This window comes from Raphanus sativus, chromosome 4 (assembly GCF_000801105.2).
Source record: "Raphanus sativus cultivar WK10039 chromosome 4, ASM80110v3, whole genome shotgun sequence".
Classification (NCBI taxonomy): domain Eukaryota; kingdom Viridiplantae; phylum Streptophyta; class Magnoliopsida; order Brassicales; family Brassicaceae; genus Raphanus; species Raphanus sativus.
This window is the reverse complement of record NC_079514.1, coordinates 50,159,679-50,175,596: the sequence shown is the minus strand read 5'-3', so window position 1 is coordinate 50,175,596 and position 15,918 is coordinate 50,159,679. Positions and strand designations below refer to the sequence as shown.

At 37.2% G+C, this 15,918-nt stretch overlaps 4 protein-coding genes across 6 annotated transcripts in view; 1 reads left to right on the top strand and 3 right to left on the bottom strand.

Annotated features, from left to right (window-relative positions):
- Positions 1 to 370, bottom strand: part of LOC108830536 (protein TIME FOR COFFEE) — a 4,369-nt gene extending 3,999 nt beyond the window's left edge. For all 3 annotated transcript variants that reach the window (XM_057009395.1, XM_057009394.1, XM_057009396.1), the window contains exons 1-2: positions 134 to 370; positions 1 to 54 (exon numbers count right to left, since the gene is read on the bottom strand). In XM_057009395.1, coding sequence (XP_056865375.1) covers positions 1 to 54; positions 134 to 230 — 151 coding nt within the window. In that variant the 5' untranslated portion in view covers positions 231 to 370. The remainder of the gene's footprint in view (positions 55 to 133) is intronic.
- Positions 371 to 7,994: 7,624 nt separating this feature from the next.
- On the bottom strand, positions 7,995 to 10,574 carry LOC130511429 (uncharacterized). Its single transcript, XM_057008419.1, has one exon. It carries the CDS (start codon positions 10,572 to 10,574, stop codon positions 7,995 to 7,997), a length of 2,580 nt encoding a protein of 859 aa, XP_056864399.1.
- Positions 10,575 to 10,742: 168 nt separating this feature from the next.
- On the bottom strand, positions 10,743 to 12,896 carry LOC108830534 (ribosome-recycling factor, chloroplastic). Its single transcript, XM_018604126.2, has 11 exons — positions 12,728 to 12,896; positions 12,495 to 12,639; positions 12,346 to 12,412; positions 12,165 to 12,260; positions 11,983 to 12,080; positions 11,796 to 11,907; positions 11,635 to 11,676; positions 11,482 to 11,538; positions 11,350 to 11,400; positions 11,161 to 11,217; positions 10,743 to 11,016 (listed from the first exon to the last, which is right to left on the bottom strand). The coding sequence occupies exons 1-11, from the start codon at positions 12,813 to 12,815 to the stop codon at positions 10,999 to 11,001; spliced, it is 831 nt and encodes a 276-aa protein (XP_018459628.1). The 5' UTR covers positions 12,816 to 12,896; the 3' UTR covers positions 10,743 to 10,998.
- A 1,098-nt stretch (positions 12,897 to 13,994) lies between these two features.
- LOC108830556 (probable inactive patatin-like protein 9) lies at positions 13,995 to 15,644 on the top strand. The gene is made up of 2 exons (XM_018604157.2): positions 13,995 to 15,169; positions 15,241 to 15,644. The coding sequence occupies exons 1-2, from the start codon at positions 14,234 to 14,236 to the stop codon at positions 15,466 to 15,468; spliced, it is 1,164 nt and encodes a 387-aa protein (XP_018459659.1). The 5' UTR covers positions 13,995 to 14,233; the 3' UTR covers positions 15,469 to 15,644.
- The last annotated feature ends 274 nt before the right edge of the window (positions 15,645 to 15,918 follow it).

The following is a 15,918-nucleotide window of genomic DNA, read 5'->3' as shown; positions in this document are numbered from 1 at the left end:
GATCTCGCTCTTTCTTCTCCGCTCTATCCCTCACCTCCTCCCCACGACTACTCTCTGTCACTCATCAAACAACCACAAAACTCATCAGCATAATCGCAAAATAACAAGGAAGAGGAAGAAGAATAGGCAATACCTGAGAATCGTTGTCTCCGTTTTGTAACACCATTTGAAGCAGCACCCATGGTGGTTGATGATGATGATGATCTTCGAGCTTCCCTGGAATTATCCATTCATGCAAGCTTAACCTCTCATCAACTGATTCTCACTTTAAATCCTTTCTCCTCCCCGTCAAGACTTTGTTGAGGGATGAACTATCAATCCGCTGCTCTCCTCTCCTCCTATATCTTCTTAATTCTCTGCAAAATAGAACGGTTCAGATCTTCAAATGACCACACTCTCTCAATCTTAACCGTTAGTCAATTTCGACGGCTACGATCTCGAGTAGCCAGCATGGCACAAACGTCACTTTCTTATGGAATAAAGCCCACTGCCCTATCTTTAGTCACACATTATTATTATCTTATTCATTTATTCTATGACTTCCCTTCCTTTTTTCCTTTTTTTTATTCAGATCCATACTATATATAATTATTTTCTCGTGCCCCCACCCAAACACACATCATTAAAATAAACTTTATGATCATGGCTTTTCTATTTAATACTATTTATTCACTCTTTGATAGTAACTTTTTTTTTTCCAACTGATATTAATAAAACCAAACCAAAAGCCCAACAAAGGGATACAACAATATTACAAAAATGAAAACCCACTATCAAGGAAACAAAAAACACATACAATAGAACAAAAGCCCAAACGAGCCGTTCACTTTGATGCGTCAAAAAGAAAACGCGTGGACACCCACGTGTTGTCAACGCACCGAGAAACCGAGACACGCATCTCAACGTCGCCAAACTGCGATCTAACGCCGGAAACTCACCGGAGAAACCTTCAAGCCGGTGAACTCTACCCGACAATTCACCTCAATCACCTCGGAAACAGATTTTCTCGACTTCAAACTCGCCGCCAAATCATAGCAACTTACTCCCGGAATCATCCGGGAAAACTCACCCCCAATCCGCCAAAAATCTCACCTCCGACGACTGTATCGGACGTATAGGGGTCCTCAGCTACACCACACCTCAAACTTCGGAGAAGCCTCCATCGATATCATCGAGAGCTCCTCCAACTTCACTTTTTGCTACAACAACAACCACGAGACCCGACGGTTGATCTTAACCCGCCGGAGTTTATCAAAGCCGAATGATTTCTGTCGATGAGACCGCGAATCACCGGAAGCAGAGCCGACTACACCATGTCGAGGAGACAACCGTGTACCGGAATCGTCAAAGAACCAGAGGCATAAGGGGAAGGGAAGAAACATCAGGGACCACCGCGAAAGTCTCTCTCTTTCAAGAACTTTTAGAAAGAAGAGAAAGATTCTACCATTCCATTACCACTCTTTGATAGTAACTATACATTTCAAAGAGTGCACATTTACAAAAAAAAAAGGATTCAAAATTTGTAAATTTATTTATAGTGACATTATGTATAAGCAGCTGTCTGGATGTCACACGTATCATACTGTCAGGTGCTTAATTTTATGGAATTTGCATTTTTTAAAAAAAATAAGTAGTGCTTCAAAAGAAAGATGATATCCCCTCTATATTAAAGGAGATGCATTGTCATTTAATGCGTTCACATTACATTTGCCATGTGGCAGCTTCACAGCGATTTGAAAACAAATACGCTTACGTGTCACGTGCAGAGGGCTCTCGGCCAAATTCTACATAAACGCGTTCACAATATATATTATTTTACGTTTGTTTCAATATAAAACTCACATGCACGGTTCTACGGATTATATAAAGTTCTACATAGAAAAATAATTTACAAAAAATTATTATTGTCTATGCTTATTTTATTTTTACTTAATTTATTTTAATAGAATAATATTTTCCATGTGTTATTTTGAAAAAAGAAAGTCTTTTAGTGTTACGGTATCCCCTATATATTATTTGGGAATCATTTAAAAAATATAAACCTTAGTTTTATAAGAATTAAAGAAGAACCTCATCTTATATGGCACTTGTGTATGCCTTCTATATCCTATTTTAAAGAATTCTAAAGCACTTTATATAAATTATAGTCTAAAAATTATATTCTCTAGCATTACATTGGTCGCATATATCTTTCCATAAATAAAACCTACGGAATTATCTAATGTGATTAAAATATATATACGGCAATTAATAATCTTAAATAATAAAGATTTCATAACAATTTGTATACTTTCTATCATTTTTGTTTAATTTTTTATTATTAAATAAATTACACAATTATATCAGTGATATAATAAAAATTAGATTTTTTGTATATGTTGTATTTTGAATTTTTCAAAACGAGTATAAATTACTAAAACTTAAAAATCTTATATAAACTTTTGTGATCAAGGTTTCATTTTTTTTTATATTAGGATACAATGATTATAAGACCGTATGAATAAATAATTTCATTTTAATAGGTTTATATATATATATATATCATATCGTTTAAATTAAACTATACATCGTATGAAAATACATACTAATATTTTGATATTTGCATTGAACATATATTGAAAAGTTAATACTTTAATTTTTGTAATCTTCATTGTTTTTTAAATGATTATAAATCATTGAAACTACTAAACATCCACATTAAAAAAAATCGTTGGTGTAAAATATTGTTTCACAAATATGCAAATAATCATAAAATCATATGAGTAGAAACCTCATTTAATAAAATCAATATTAAAATAATATTTATGCTAATATCATTTAAATTTAATTACATATTATATACGACAAATAAGAGTGATTGTTTTGATTTATTTACCCTAAAATGATTGCAAAAAAAAGAGTGATCGTTTGATTTATATGCGCACACCAATTTATTACATATAGTAATTTATTTTTAATTATTTAATATATATAATTATTATTTTATAATTTGTTAATTTTCAAAAAAACAGATAATAAGTAGTAAATATAAAATATTGCACAATATGATGCGTGCAATCGATATATGCAGTATATAATTTTCATAAGTTTCAGTAAAAGGAATGTTTGTATTAATTAGAAAGATTGGTGAATAAGCGAAGAAGGTATAAAATAATTAAAATTTAAAATAATGCAATTAATTTATCAATGTCTGAATTATTCGAAGATTCCACTAAAAATGTATACTAATTTTAATGAAAAAAAATAATGTCTTAGTGTCAAATGATGATTTGTTTATGTTCTTATTAATTATATTTTTGTAACTAAAACAATACTAGAAAAATCAATTCGATTGAATTAAACAAACACAAACAATACCAAAATAAAACGAACCAAACACAAACTAAACTAAATTAAAACTGAATCGAACACAATCCAAATCGAAATAAAAGTGAACACAAATCAAACCAAACTAATTTGAATTTACTTTGGTTAAAGGTCTCTTGGACTTTAATAAACCAAATCAAACCTAAACCCGTATTTTTTTTAACAAAATCTAAACATGTAGTTGAACCGACATGTTTATCCCTAATAAAACTGAGATATTCCTTATTTGACATAATTGTCAATATTATATATTTTAAATATTTATCATAAAATTTTACCCTGCGCAAATTTTATCCTAGTTGTTATTTAATTGAAATGATGGGACCCGTAATTCGGATACTTGGACGCTGATTCGCTCTATTGCGGTGTGATGGCCTCACCGTTACCCTTGGCAACGCCACAGGGCACAGGCCCACAAGCAATATAGTACTATACAAACCATTTTCTTTTTCTATACTAACCACATTACTATAGTTTTGATTCCCACTTTAGTATTATACTATGCTATGACTTGGTCCAACAATTATATCCTATCAAAACGAGCTTTATTATATAAACGAGCTTTTTTTTTCCATCTATGCTTATTATTAATGGGTCTACAAGCCCAGGATCACAAAGTCCAACCCAAAGAGAGGGACCCAAAAACATACACACATATATTAAAACGAAATAGCCCAACAATGGCCCCAACTACAAGGACCCAACACTGGCTCAAACCGATCATGTGGTCGAATCAGTAGGCCTCCACGCGTCGAAACACGCGTCTGATTGAGAGGCACGAAGTGGACACGTGTTGAAGCCTCGCCAACCGAGGAACACGCGTCCCACCCCACCGCTTCGCTACCGTCTAGAGTCTCCACCGGAGAACGCCGAACAAACGTCTCACCGGGACAACGAAACCACGCCGGAACTAATCGATTGCCGGCCCATTCAACTTCATCTTCTTCGCATGAACTCTGATAACGGAGAGCCTCATCGAGTCAATCTCGAGATCTCATTCAGATTCACCGAAGTCACCAACTACTAGCCCTTTGCTTCCTTCACCGGACATCAAATCGCCTGAAGCGAAGCCACAACGTCATTCGCCGAAAAATCAGCCGTCCACCATGAAGAGGATGCGACGCCGGAGTCAAAGCCGGACATCCACCACGAAAAGGGTGCGACGCCGGAGTCAGAGCCAGACGCCCACCACAAAGAGGATGTGACGCCGGAAGCTAGGAAAAACACAAAAAACAAAGATAAAAACGAGAAACAAAGAAAAGTCGGACCGACGAGGGCTAAGGGAGCCCCTCCGTCGGCCGGAAAACACAGATCGCCGCGGTTGTGCTCTAGTAAGAAGGCGGAACTCTGTTTCTAGAGAGAGAAACTCTAAAATGTTATTTTTATATAAACGAGCTTTATTATATAAAATGAGATGACAAGATAAAACAAATTCAAAAATGGTTTGAATAAAATATGGCTGGAAGATAACGCAAACGAAACAAACGTAGCAAGATAAACTTAAAGTATATGTAGAGCAGCATGATGGATGATGGTGGTAAACCAATAAGTAATTTAATGATAATAAAGTGCTGACTGGCCGAACCGTGTCTTTATGCAGTTAAATGAAGGGAGAATCAAATTAAGTAATTAACTATTCTAATCATGTTTATAATAGAAAATTACTTTAATAATATTTTGACCCCAGCCTACACATATAATAGTATAATAACACTTATATTACAAACACTGGTGGACGAAAAAATAAAAGTATATTGTAAAGGCAGATTAAAATTTAATTGAAAGTTGGAAAAAACAAATTAACGAAAGTTTCGTTGGAGTTCCGATGTAAGGAATCCAACATCTAGGCCACTTGACATATTCTAGTATATGTCAACAATGCTTTTTTATACAAACGAAACGATTAGTATAACAATTAGTGAATAAAATAGTTTAATATGCAAACAGACAAACTAAAATATACTCTTCCCATCAACGCTACTAATTAAATATTCATCATGGTGTATGGACTAATCTATTTAATTTTCTTTTTATCAGTCGTTTGAAAAACTATATTCAAATAACACACCACTATCGATGCATGCATGTCTTACAACTTAGAGCATCTTTATCAGCATATTTCAATGAATTTTAAAGCATTATAATAAAAGAAAAAAATTGAAAAAGTGATGAAAGATGTATATCTAAAGTATTAGACAAGAAGTGTTTTGTCTAGGTTCTTCCACTTATCCCACTACTAAATATTACTAAAATTTATTTCTTACACTATTTTATTAATTTTTTACACCTAAGCTATATCCTTCCATTTATATCATTAAAGATGCTCTTACAACCGTGAATAAACTAAACAAAATTCGTATTTTCCTTTTCAAATAGAGTTCAAAATTCGTATTTTCTTAATATTTTTATAGCAAGATCCATATTTGTCAATAAAAAAAATCATTTGGTTTTTAAATAAATTAACATTCATTAAAAAAAAAGATTTGTGTACGTTTACTATTAAACGCAAACGTGAACCTTCAAGTTCACAATTCTTTTTGTATTGTTCGATCGCAATTTAAAACCCATAAGTATCTATTTAAAAATTAAAGTATTATTAACAAGTACTAGTTTATTAAAACAAGAACATTACAACCTCTTCTATGTTGATTTTTAAAGATGGACCTCATATATTTAAATTAAATGTCTCATTCTTTATATATAATACATACAATACTAATGCAATGTATTTCCTTAAATACAGTTCTTCTTTTTGTCCACATTCCATATATGATTTTTACATTTATTACATATCGATTTAAATAAGATATATACTAAGAATACTAAAAGTATTAATCGTTCTTAATTACCCTATACAATTCATTTTAAATTGATCAGTATACTTTCATTGGCCATATTAATTTTATTAGTACGAATAACATTAGGTAAATAAGTCATAGACACATACTAGGGATGGACAAAAAACCCAAACCGAACCAACCAAACCGAAGTTAAACCGAACTAAACCAAACCGTGCTCTTTATGTAACCCAATTGGTTCATGTTTTACTCAATCGAACGGTTTGGTTTGGTTTTGGTTTAAACCGAACCAAACCAAACCAAACCGATAATCCAATATATACTGTATATAGTAAAAATATATATGATATATATATATATATATATATATATATATATAACATATTGTAAATTTTAACTAAAATTTTGTTTTTCATTTTTTCATAACTTCCATATTTTTAAAAAGGAATTATAAATATGATTCAAATAATCATATTATATATAAAATCATGTAGCATAAGTTTTTATATTCTCACTCTATCGTTTATGAGTTGATTATTTTTAATAAAAATATAAAACTGATGTCTTCATATTTTATAACCAACCCGAACTACACCGAACCAAACTACACCATAATAATGTAAACTGAACTAAATCTAAACCAAACCGAACTGAACCGAACCGAACTAAACCCAAACTGAATCCAAACCAAAGCTACTTTGGTTTTAATTGGTTTGAGTTTTATAAAACCCAAATTACCCAAATCAAACCGAACCCAAACCGAACCCGAAACTAAACCGAAATGCCCACCCCTAACACATACATAAAGATATGACTATTCTTATAACTATGTTTGACCTAATCTACTTTCTAAAACAAATAACACATAATTTCATATATTGTATAGAATATAGTAATATTGTATAGTATTATATTTATACAGTAATACTAAAAACAAACCAAACTAAAATATAATATATATCAAAAATGCTTTGAACCATTACACACAAAATATATTAGACCTTAGAGATCAAATTCATTTTGAAATTACGTAATAATTATTTTAAAAAATTAAATTTCGTAATGTACAAAAAAACATAAGTTTTATATAAAATTTTGTGTTACAATAAAAAGACACAACTCGCGATTGCAAAATGTTATTTTTACATACGAAAGACAGTTTTGATATTGTTCTTTAAACACAAAATTGAATATACAAACTCGATACTACATAAAACTAAATAATATAGAATACATTTTAAAAATAAAACCCGTGCGGGTGTGCATATGTTTATATAATATATAAATATATTATGTTATACATATTTTCATATAAATAATATCCCAATGTAAGTTTTATATGATAAATGTTGAAAATACAAAATATATAGCAATATATATTTAAAATAATATAGAAAAAATTACTTTACGTTATCATAAAATTTAAAAATCAAATTTAGTAATTAAACACATTGCTTATTTAAACACATTAGTACACATTGTTATTTATCAAAATTTTATATTAATACACATTGCGATCATGTATAACATTTAGTAAAAACAAAGATAAAAAAAATTGACTCCCGCTCAGTCGAGCGGGTCATGATCTAGTTTACTATTAAACGCAAACGTGAACCTTCAAGTTCACAATTCTTTTTGTATTGTTCGATCGCAATTTAAAACCCATAAGTATATATTTAAAAATTAAAGTATTATTAACAAGTACTAGTTTTTAATAGAGCTCTAGGGAAGCAAAGGTGAATATATTAATTGTGTACAGGTACAGAGAAGTCAAATTCGCCACCTTTTTTTTTTTTTTGGCAACGAACTGATTTATAAATCTAAACGGGATCAAAACAAGGTAGCAATAGAGTTATGGAGAGCAAACTTGGCCAGAGAGTCAGCTGCTGAATTGTTCTCTCGGCTAACAAAAGAAACAGAAAAGAAAGCAAATGCAGTGGATAGAAACTCGATATCCATGAGAACTCCGAAAAGCTCCACCGAATATGACTTCGAGTTGATAGCTCTTGCGAGCTCCTGAGAGTCGGTTTTACACCAGACGTTGTGAATAGAGTTGCGCTTAGCTTCTTGGAGAGCTTCCCTCATAGCCAGCGCTTCCGCCATGAGGGGTGATGAAACATGAAAGACTGCCTGAGAACCCTCCGATATGTAGCTTTGCTCCTGGTTCGCGATCACCCATCCTAGACCTGCTCGTTGTGACGCCATCCATGCCCCATCCGTGTTGCATACGAAAGTATTAGGAGGAGGGAGCGTTGCTTCAGGTAGCAGGATAGATTGGTGTCTCGTTGGCTTGAACTCAGATTGGGCAAGGATCCATTCTCTGGCTGCCGGTACCGTCTTCTCCATCACTGCCTTCGCTGATTGGGACCTGCAATCAAACACCAGTGTATTGCGGGATGTCCATATGCTCCATAGTAACCACGACGTGAGACTGCTGCTGATTCCGGTCGGAGGTACGCATAGAAGGGTCGACATGATCAGAAACGCATCATGGAGTGTCGTGATGGTGGCGAAGTCCGGTGGCGTCGTAAATGGAGCTGCCTCCCAGACCTGTTTTGCAAACGGGCACAGGAAGAAGAGATGAAGTTCTGTTTCTGGTTCTAAACAATGGGGGCAGTTTCCATTTGTTTCAATTCCTCTGTGTTGCAAGTTAACTCCAAGGGGGAGGGCGCCGCGACAGAGCTTCCATAAGAAGAGTTTGAGTTTAGGAGAAGTCTCTTCTCGCCATACAAACTTTCTCCAGTTGAAGTCTTGTAGGAGCGGTTGTAGCGGGAGGTCTTGTGTAGTTTCATCACGTCGGGCGTAGTAGCCGGACTTGACACTGTAGATGCCAGACTTTGTCTTTAGCCAACAGAAAGAGTCCTCTGCATCAAGCCTGCTTGGCTTGATTAGGTAGACTAAGGGCGCTAGTTCCGGGAGAATAGATTCCACTAGGTGGCGGTTCCATTCCCCAGTTCCTCGCTGAATCAAATCCGCAACAAAGAGGTCTCTCGTAGCTTCTGTGGGAGGTCCGAAAGGGGTCAAACGTTCTGTAGTAGATAACCAAGAGTCGGTCCACACCTTAGTTGTATTACCATTACCAATGGCTTTGCCCAATTGTAGCTTGAGAAGTTGACATCCCGCAATTACGCCTCGCCATCCATGTGAAGCTGATTTCGGACAGGTAGCAGAGAGGAAGCTAGTACTATGACAGTATTTCCCTAAAAGAAGCCGAGCAAGGAGGCTCGATGGGGAAGTCAGTATACGCCATGCGTTCTTAGCTAGCATCGCTACGTTGAAATCTTGTATTTCTCGGAATCCAAGTCCCCCCTCATCCTTATGCTGTGTAAGTGAATCCCAAGATACCCAACATATCTTCTTTACGGCGGGATCTTGATCCCACCAGAACCGGGTAAGTGCAGATTGGATCTGTTTACATAACCCAACCGGTAGTGGAAAGCATGACATGGAGTATGTCGGAATAGCGGAGAGGACCGACTTCAGCATGGTTAGCTTACCCGCAGCAGATAACCGTCGAGTGGACCAGGATGATGCGCGGATCTTGATTTTATCAACGATCGATGAAAACACATCACGTTTCTTCCTAGAGAACAGCTCCGGGAGGCCGAGATACTTGCCTACACCTCCCTCCTTCTCAATACCAAGGATGTTTTTGACCCGATCTCGGGTCTCCTGTGGTGTCTTTGACGAGAAAGAGATTGATGATTTAGAGGCGTTAATTAGCTGTCCCGAAGCACTTTCATACTCCTTTAAAGTGGCGATGAGGTAAGAACAACAGTCGGGGGAGGCTTTGGTGAAGAACATAGTATCGTCCGCAAACAGTAGGTGATTGATCCTCGGGCACTGCTGGCCAATTTTCACCCCCGTGAGTTCCCCATTTTGCTGTCCCGCTTGACACAAACCGGATAGAACTTCTCCGCATAGAATGAAGATATACGGGGAGAGGGGGTCGCCTTGCCGGATGCCTCGTTCCGGTGTTACGTGTCCTAGAGCAGAATCATTAACCAGAAAGGAGTAGGAGACTGTCGTTATGCACTCCATCACCCAATTGATCCAAATACCATCAAAGCCAAGTTTCTCAAACACCAAACGGATGAAGCCCCATTCAAGCCTATCGTAGGCTTTGCTCATATCGGTTTTCACCGCTATATAACAGTGCTTCTTTGCTTCCGATCCCTTCAAGTAGTGGAGGATCTCATGAGTGATAAGTACATTATCAGCTATAGCTCGGCCCGGAAGGAAGGCTGATTGGTTCTCGGAGATGATATCATTGAGGATGGGGCGTAGACGGAGGGAGAGAAGCTTGGATATGATCTTATAATAGACGTTGCATAAAGCAATAGGTCTAAACTCCGAGACTTTGAGCGCATTCTGACAAATTCGCCACCTATGTTTTAGTTTTAGGTGCATAGGTTCATCGACGATTAAAAATCCTATGTTTTTGTGCCTTCTTAAAAAAAAAAAAGACTTTACTATGAGGCATAGCACATATTTGGGTGGGTTCAACGGATTTCTCTATGAGGCGACTATAAACAAAGCGCATTTGAAAACCCGAATTCAACACAGAGGAGGAAGATATTTCTAGGAACGTAGAAAATAAATGTGTTACGGCAGAAGCAGGAAACAAAGTTAACAAGAGTTTGCTGTACAAAGAGGGAACACTTGAAGAAGTGAAAACAGACTTAAACAAAGTTACTCTCGATTCCCAAAGGCATTCTTGTACCCCAAGAAACACAACATATTTTTTTCCGATGAAAGATGAAGTAGTAAAAGCGGCAAAAGGAGATGGGAAATATGGGGATTTTACTAGATCGTCGCCTAACACCCATGCCAGTTACACCTTCAACAATTCCTGTGGATTCATTTCATGCATTGTGTACGCTTTTTAGCTTTCTCGTAATTATTGGCGACTCTATTTATAGATGGATCTAAGACAAAAGTATAGACCAGAGCCATGGACTAAAAAAAAAAGAAGAGTAATAAGTAGTGGAGATACCTTCTCTTTCTGTTTGCAGAGCTCCTCTACCTTCTTCATGTATGTGTCAATTAGTTTCTGTCATCATTACCCAATAACATACAAGTTCTATCAGCAATAACACACACTTAACCATTAATACTTGTCTCCTTCTATAAATAGTGTTCTCGCCTTTTTTTAATCGAAACAGACTCTTGTGGTGATGATTACCTGCAAATCGCTTGACAAATCCTTCACGTTGTCTTCTGACAGCTTCTTCTCCTGTCAAAATGAAGCTTTTTGTTAAATGACAAACGAAGAGGAACATAAAGAAAAATGAAGAATAAAAGAAAAGAGTTTGACCTTCTCGAGTTTATCATAAGATTTCAAGGCATCCCTCCTTATGTTTCTCAGTGCAACCTATAACAAATACAAAATTCGAAATAAAGAGACAGGCAGGCAATGATTAAGGAACATGAAGAGTTTTTAATACATCATTATGCACACTGTACATACCTTCCCTTCTTCAGTCTGTTTGGCTACAACCTTTGTTAGTTCCTGCAGTGGTACAAATTAAAAACACACATAAGTAGGGAGCAGCATAGAAAACACACACAGATAGTTCCTTCCTTATCTTGAAAAAATAACGAGGAGATTGATTTAAGAGGAAGAGAAACCTTTCTTCGCTCAGAAGTGAGGGGAGGCAAGGACAAGCGAATGACATCACCATCGTTATTAGGAGTGACACCAAGATCAGAACTGACAATGGCCTTTTCTATAGCCTTCAAGCTATGAAAGCATTTTGGGATAATTTGTATCATGAACGTAACCAAAGAGAACAAAGAAAAAGAAGCAGACATGTACCTAGATTTGTCATAAGGCTGAAGCAAAAGAGAAGTGCCATCGGGGGTACTGATTTGGGCAATGCTTTTCAGACTTACAGGACTTCCATAGTATTCAACCTGGAAAACCAAAAACATGTAAGTTTTGCATAATAAAAGACATGTATAAATATATTCTCAAAGTCATAGGTTTTATATATAGACCTCAATCTTGTCAAGCATAGCAACATTGGCTCTCCCGGTCCTTATGGAGTTGAAACTAGTCCTAAGCGTTTCAATCGTCCTCTCCATTTTTGATTTCTGAATTTATTTGCACAAAAGAAAGAAACATAATCATAACATTCGGAGGCATATCCACTAATCGATAACCAAAAAAAGCACGTACAACGTCTTTCTCAATAGCAGATTTCTCGGCTTCAATTTCTTCAATAGTTGCAGATCTTATCACCACTCTGCAGCAATGGGAGTGGAGTTTCCAGACAAATTTAGCAAAAATCATCACTACTACCCCCCACTTAAATAAACAAAACCTGCCTCTTCTGTAGTGACCGCTTGACAACGGGGCCACCACCAGAGAGCTTAACTCCCGCACCGAGCCAAGGATTGTCGCTCCTTAGAGAACACGCTATTTCGCGTGCAGATGAAGCATTGTTCGAAGCGATGACCCTCAAACACGAACCTACCCAAAAGGTGTTCGAAGCCAAAATAAATAAAACAGGAAGACTGGATTCCCCATTTGAACCAAGGCCAGAGAAGCCGAGACGTACCTGGGGGAGAGACGAGGGACTTGGAATCACTGGCTCTGAATCGAAGAATCGGTGTGGTCTGAGCAGTGGAAGAGAGTGAAGCCGCCATCGCTGTCTGTGAGAGACTCAAGTTCGAAAAAAAAATCTTCTTTGTAAAGGAGATAAGGAAACGCTTCGGCTCCTTGATGAGCACATGAACTCTCTAATCCATTCACAGTTATCCTTTTTACTAGGAGGGCTTCTATGGATAGGCCTCAAATATTAAAGCCCATTATTCCCATGAAAGTGAGGCCTCTTTTTTACTATAACGTGATTAACTGGGCCTGTGTCTAAAAACCAAATAATATTTGCCGACGGCTCAGAACATATACTAAGGCTATTTATTAGTACTATACTGACTAAAAGAAATTGAAACAAAAATGGATGGTGAAAATTTGAAAATCAATTACTATAACAAGGCTAATTATAATTATTGTCATCTAGGATTTTTATTAAATGTTTATCTCGTGGTCCTTTGATATCATAAACAATACTGTAGTAAATTTTGCTGGTTTCATTTATTATTCATCAATAAATAATTAGTAGGAAGGTAAATAGCAGCAGCAGCTGGCAAATTTATAACGGAAGCGGAAGCCGAGCCGGTAATGCAGCCGAGGTTTGCGCTTAGCCCTCCTTGACCTTAGTATTTAATATTCCTACTCACACGTGCGAGCATTGTCCTGCTCCTACCAATTTTTTTGTTTTAATTCTGATTTAAGTAAGTAAAAGAATCTCTAGCATAAGACCTACGTTATACACTTTTCTAGCCAAAAAAAAAACAGAAAATTGTACAAGTACATGTCTAGGTTTTAAAACTATAAAATGTAAATTTTCATTATTTAGCTACCTTTAAGCATATAGTTAAAATCCCTGTTCTGAAATGTAAATTATAGTATACATACACTCTGGCCTATAATTAAACCAAAAGAATGACACTCTAGCTAGTAACTATATAAGTCACGGGATGGGATGATACCAAAAATTATACTTGCCAAGGAAGAGATAATAACAAGGGGGAGAGATCTTTAATTCTTTACCTTACCCTTTTTCAATAGAGCTTCAAAATATGCTATCAACATTTATTTCAATTTTCCTTCAGAATTTAAATCATTTTTGAACAAAAGGGAAGAAAAAGAAATATCCTACCTATTTCGTAGACGGTGCAAATAAAATAAGGGAAATAAAAAAAATGAGGAAGAAAGAAACAAACAAGGCACCGTCAGTGGGAGTATATAACTACCACCACCCACTAACAAACCAACCCGGAACTATCTCTCAATCACTAAAACCCTTTCTTCTTCTCTTTCAAATCCACTCACTCCAAGAGAGAGAGACTAGTAAACACACAGAGAGCATTCCCTCCATTAATGCCTCCCTGCAACAAAGCGTGATAGAAAAAAAAAAAAATCATAACTCTTTTTACCGTCTCGAATTAAAATCAAACTTGTGTGTTTGCTCTTTGGATTTTTAAACTATTTGATAGAGATTATGGAGATGGATCTGAGCAAGGTTACTCTTGACATTTTCACCAAGCTTGAACAGAAATGGCTCTCCCACTGCGACACCACCAGGAAGACACGCATTCTTAGCATCGACGGTGGCGGAACCACTGCCATTGTCGCCGGAGCTTCTATCATTCACCTCGAAGATCAGATCCGCTTCCAGACCGGTGATCCTCACGCTCAGATCTCCGATTTCTTCGACATTGTTGCCGGAACCGGAATCGGAGGCATACTCGCCGCCCTGCTCGTAGCCGACGATGGCTCCGGGAGGCCGATGTTCACCGCCAGGGAAGCTGTTAAGTTTATGGAGGAGAAGAACTCGAAGCTCTTCGAGGTCAGGCAGACGGGAGTGTTCAGGAGGAAACAGAGATACTCGGGGAGCAGCATGGAGAGGGTGCTGGAGGCAGCGTTTCGGAGGGAGGACGGTAAGGTTCTGACGATGAAGGACACGTGTAAACCTCTCCTCGTTCCCTGCTACGACCTCAAAACCTCCGCGCCTTTCGTTTTCTCACGCGCCGGCGCATCCGAGTCGCCGAGCTTCGACTTCGAGCTTTGGAAAGTCTGCCGCGCCACGTCGGCGACTCCCAGCATGTTCAAGCCGGTCAACGTGGTGTCGGTGGACGGAAAGACGAGTTGCTCGGCCGTTGACGGCGGTTTGGTGATGAACAATCCGAGTGCAGCTGCGGTCACGCACGTGCTCCACAACAAACGAGATTTCCCGTCGGTTAACGGCGTCGATGACCTGCTCGTCTTGTCGATAGGAAACGGTTCGTCCTCAACTCCAGGAAGGAAACTTCAGCGTAATGGAGAGTGTTCCACGTCATGCGTCGTGGACATCGTGCTTGACGGAGTTTCCGATACCGTTGATCAGATGCTTGGGAACGCTTTCTGCTGGAACCGTACGGACTACGTTAGAATCCAGGTAGGTTAATAATTTCTCTAAAAAAATATTACAAATTAAAAAATATGATTAAAAGTGGATTGTGCATGCAGGTGAGCGGTTTGACTAGCGGCGGAGATGGAATTGTGGGGCCGAGGAAAACGGCGGAGGAGTTGTTGAAAGAGAGAGGTGTCGAAACGGCACCGTTCGGAGGGAAACGGTTACTAACGGAAACCAACGGAGAAAGAATCCAGAGTTTCGTGCAACGCCTTGTTGCTTCTAGCCTCCCTCCAAGTCCTTGCAAAGAATCTGCCGTTAATCCTCTCGCCGACGGCCGTTGAGTGTGTTTTATTGTTATTTTATTTAGGATCTAAGCATAATATAAAGAGTGCCCGTGATGTAAGTTTGTAAGCAAACCCAGGGTTAACTTTTAACCCCGCATCCTTGTTTTTTATCTCCCGAGTTAATTAGATTTTCTTATATGACTCAATAATGAATGATAATCTATATTTTATCACTGGTGGAAAAAAAACACAGATATTCTTTCTTTGGATAGCCAGCACCAGAGTGTTCCTAATTTATAACTTGTCATTTTCATGCAATAGCCGTGACACAATGCGTATAATAGATAATAAATATAAAATACAGCTCGATATAATAGTGAGAGCAATGTGATTTATAAGTAGTCAACCATAGTTGTGGGGCATGGTTCTTCTATCCAACGCATCCATCCCCTTCGCCATTCATTTTTACTGTTTTCATACCAAATTGGACCGTCGTTGTAACTAACT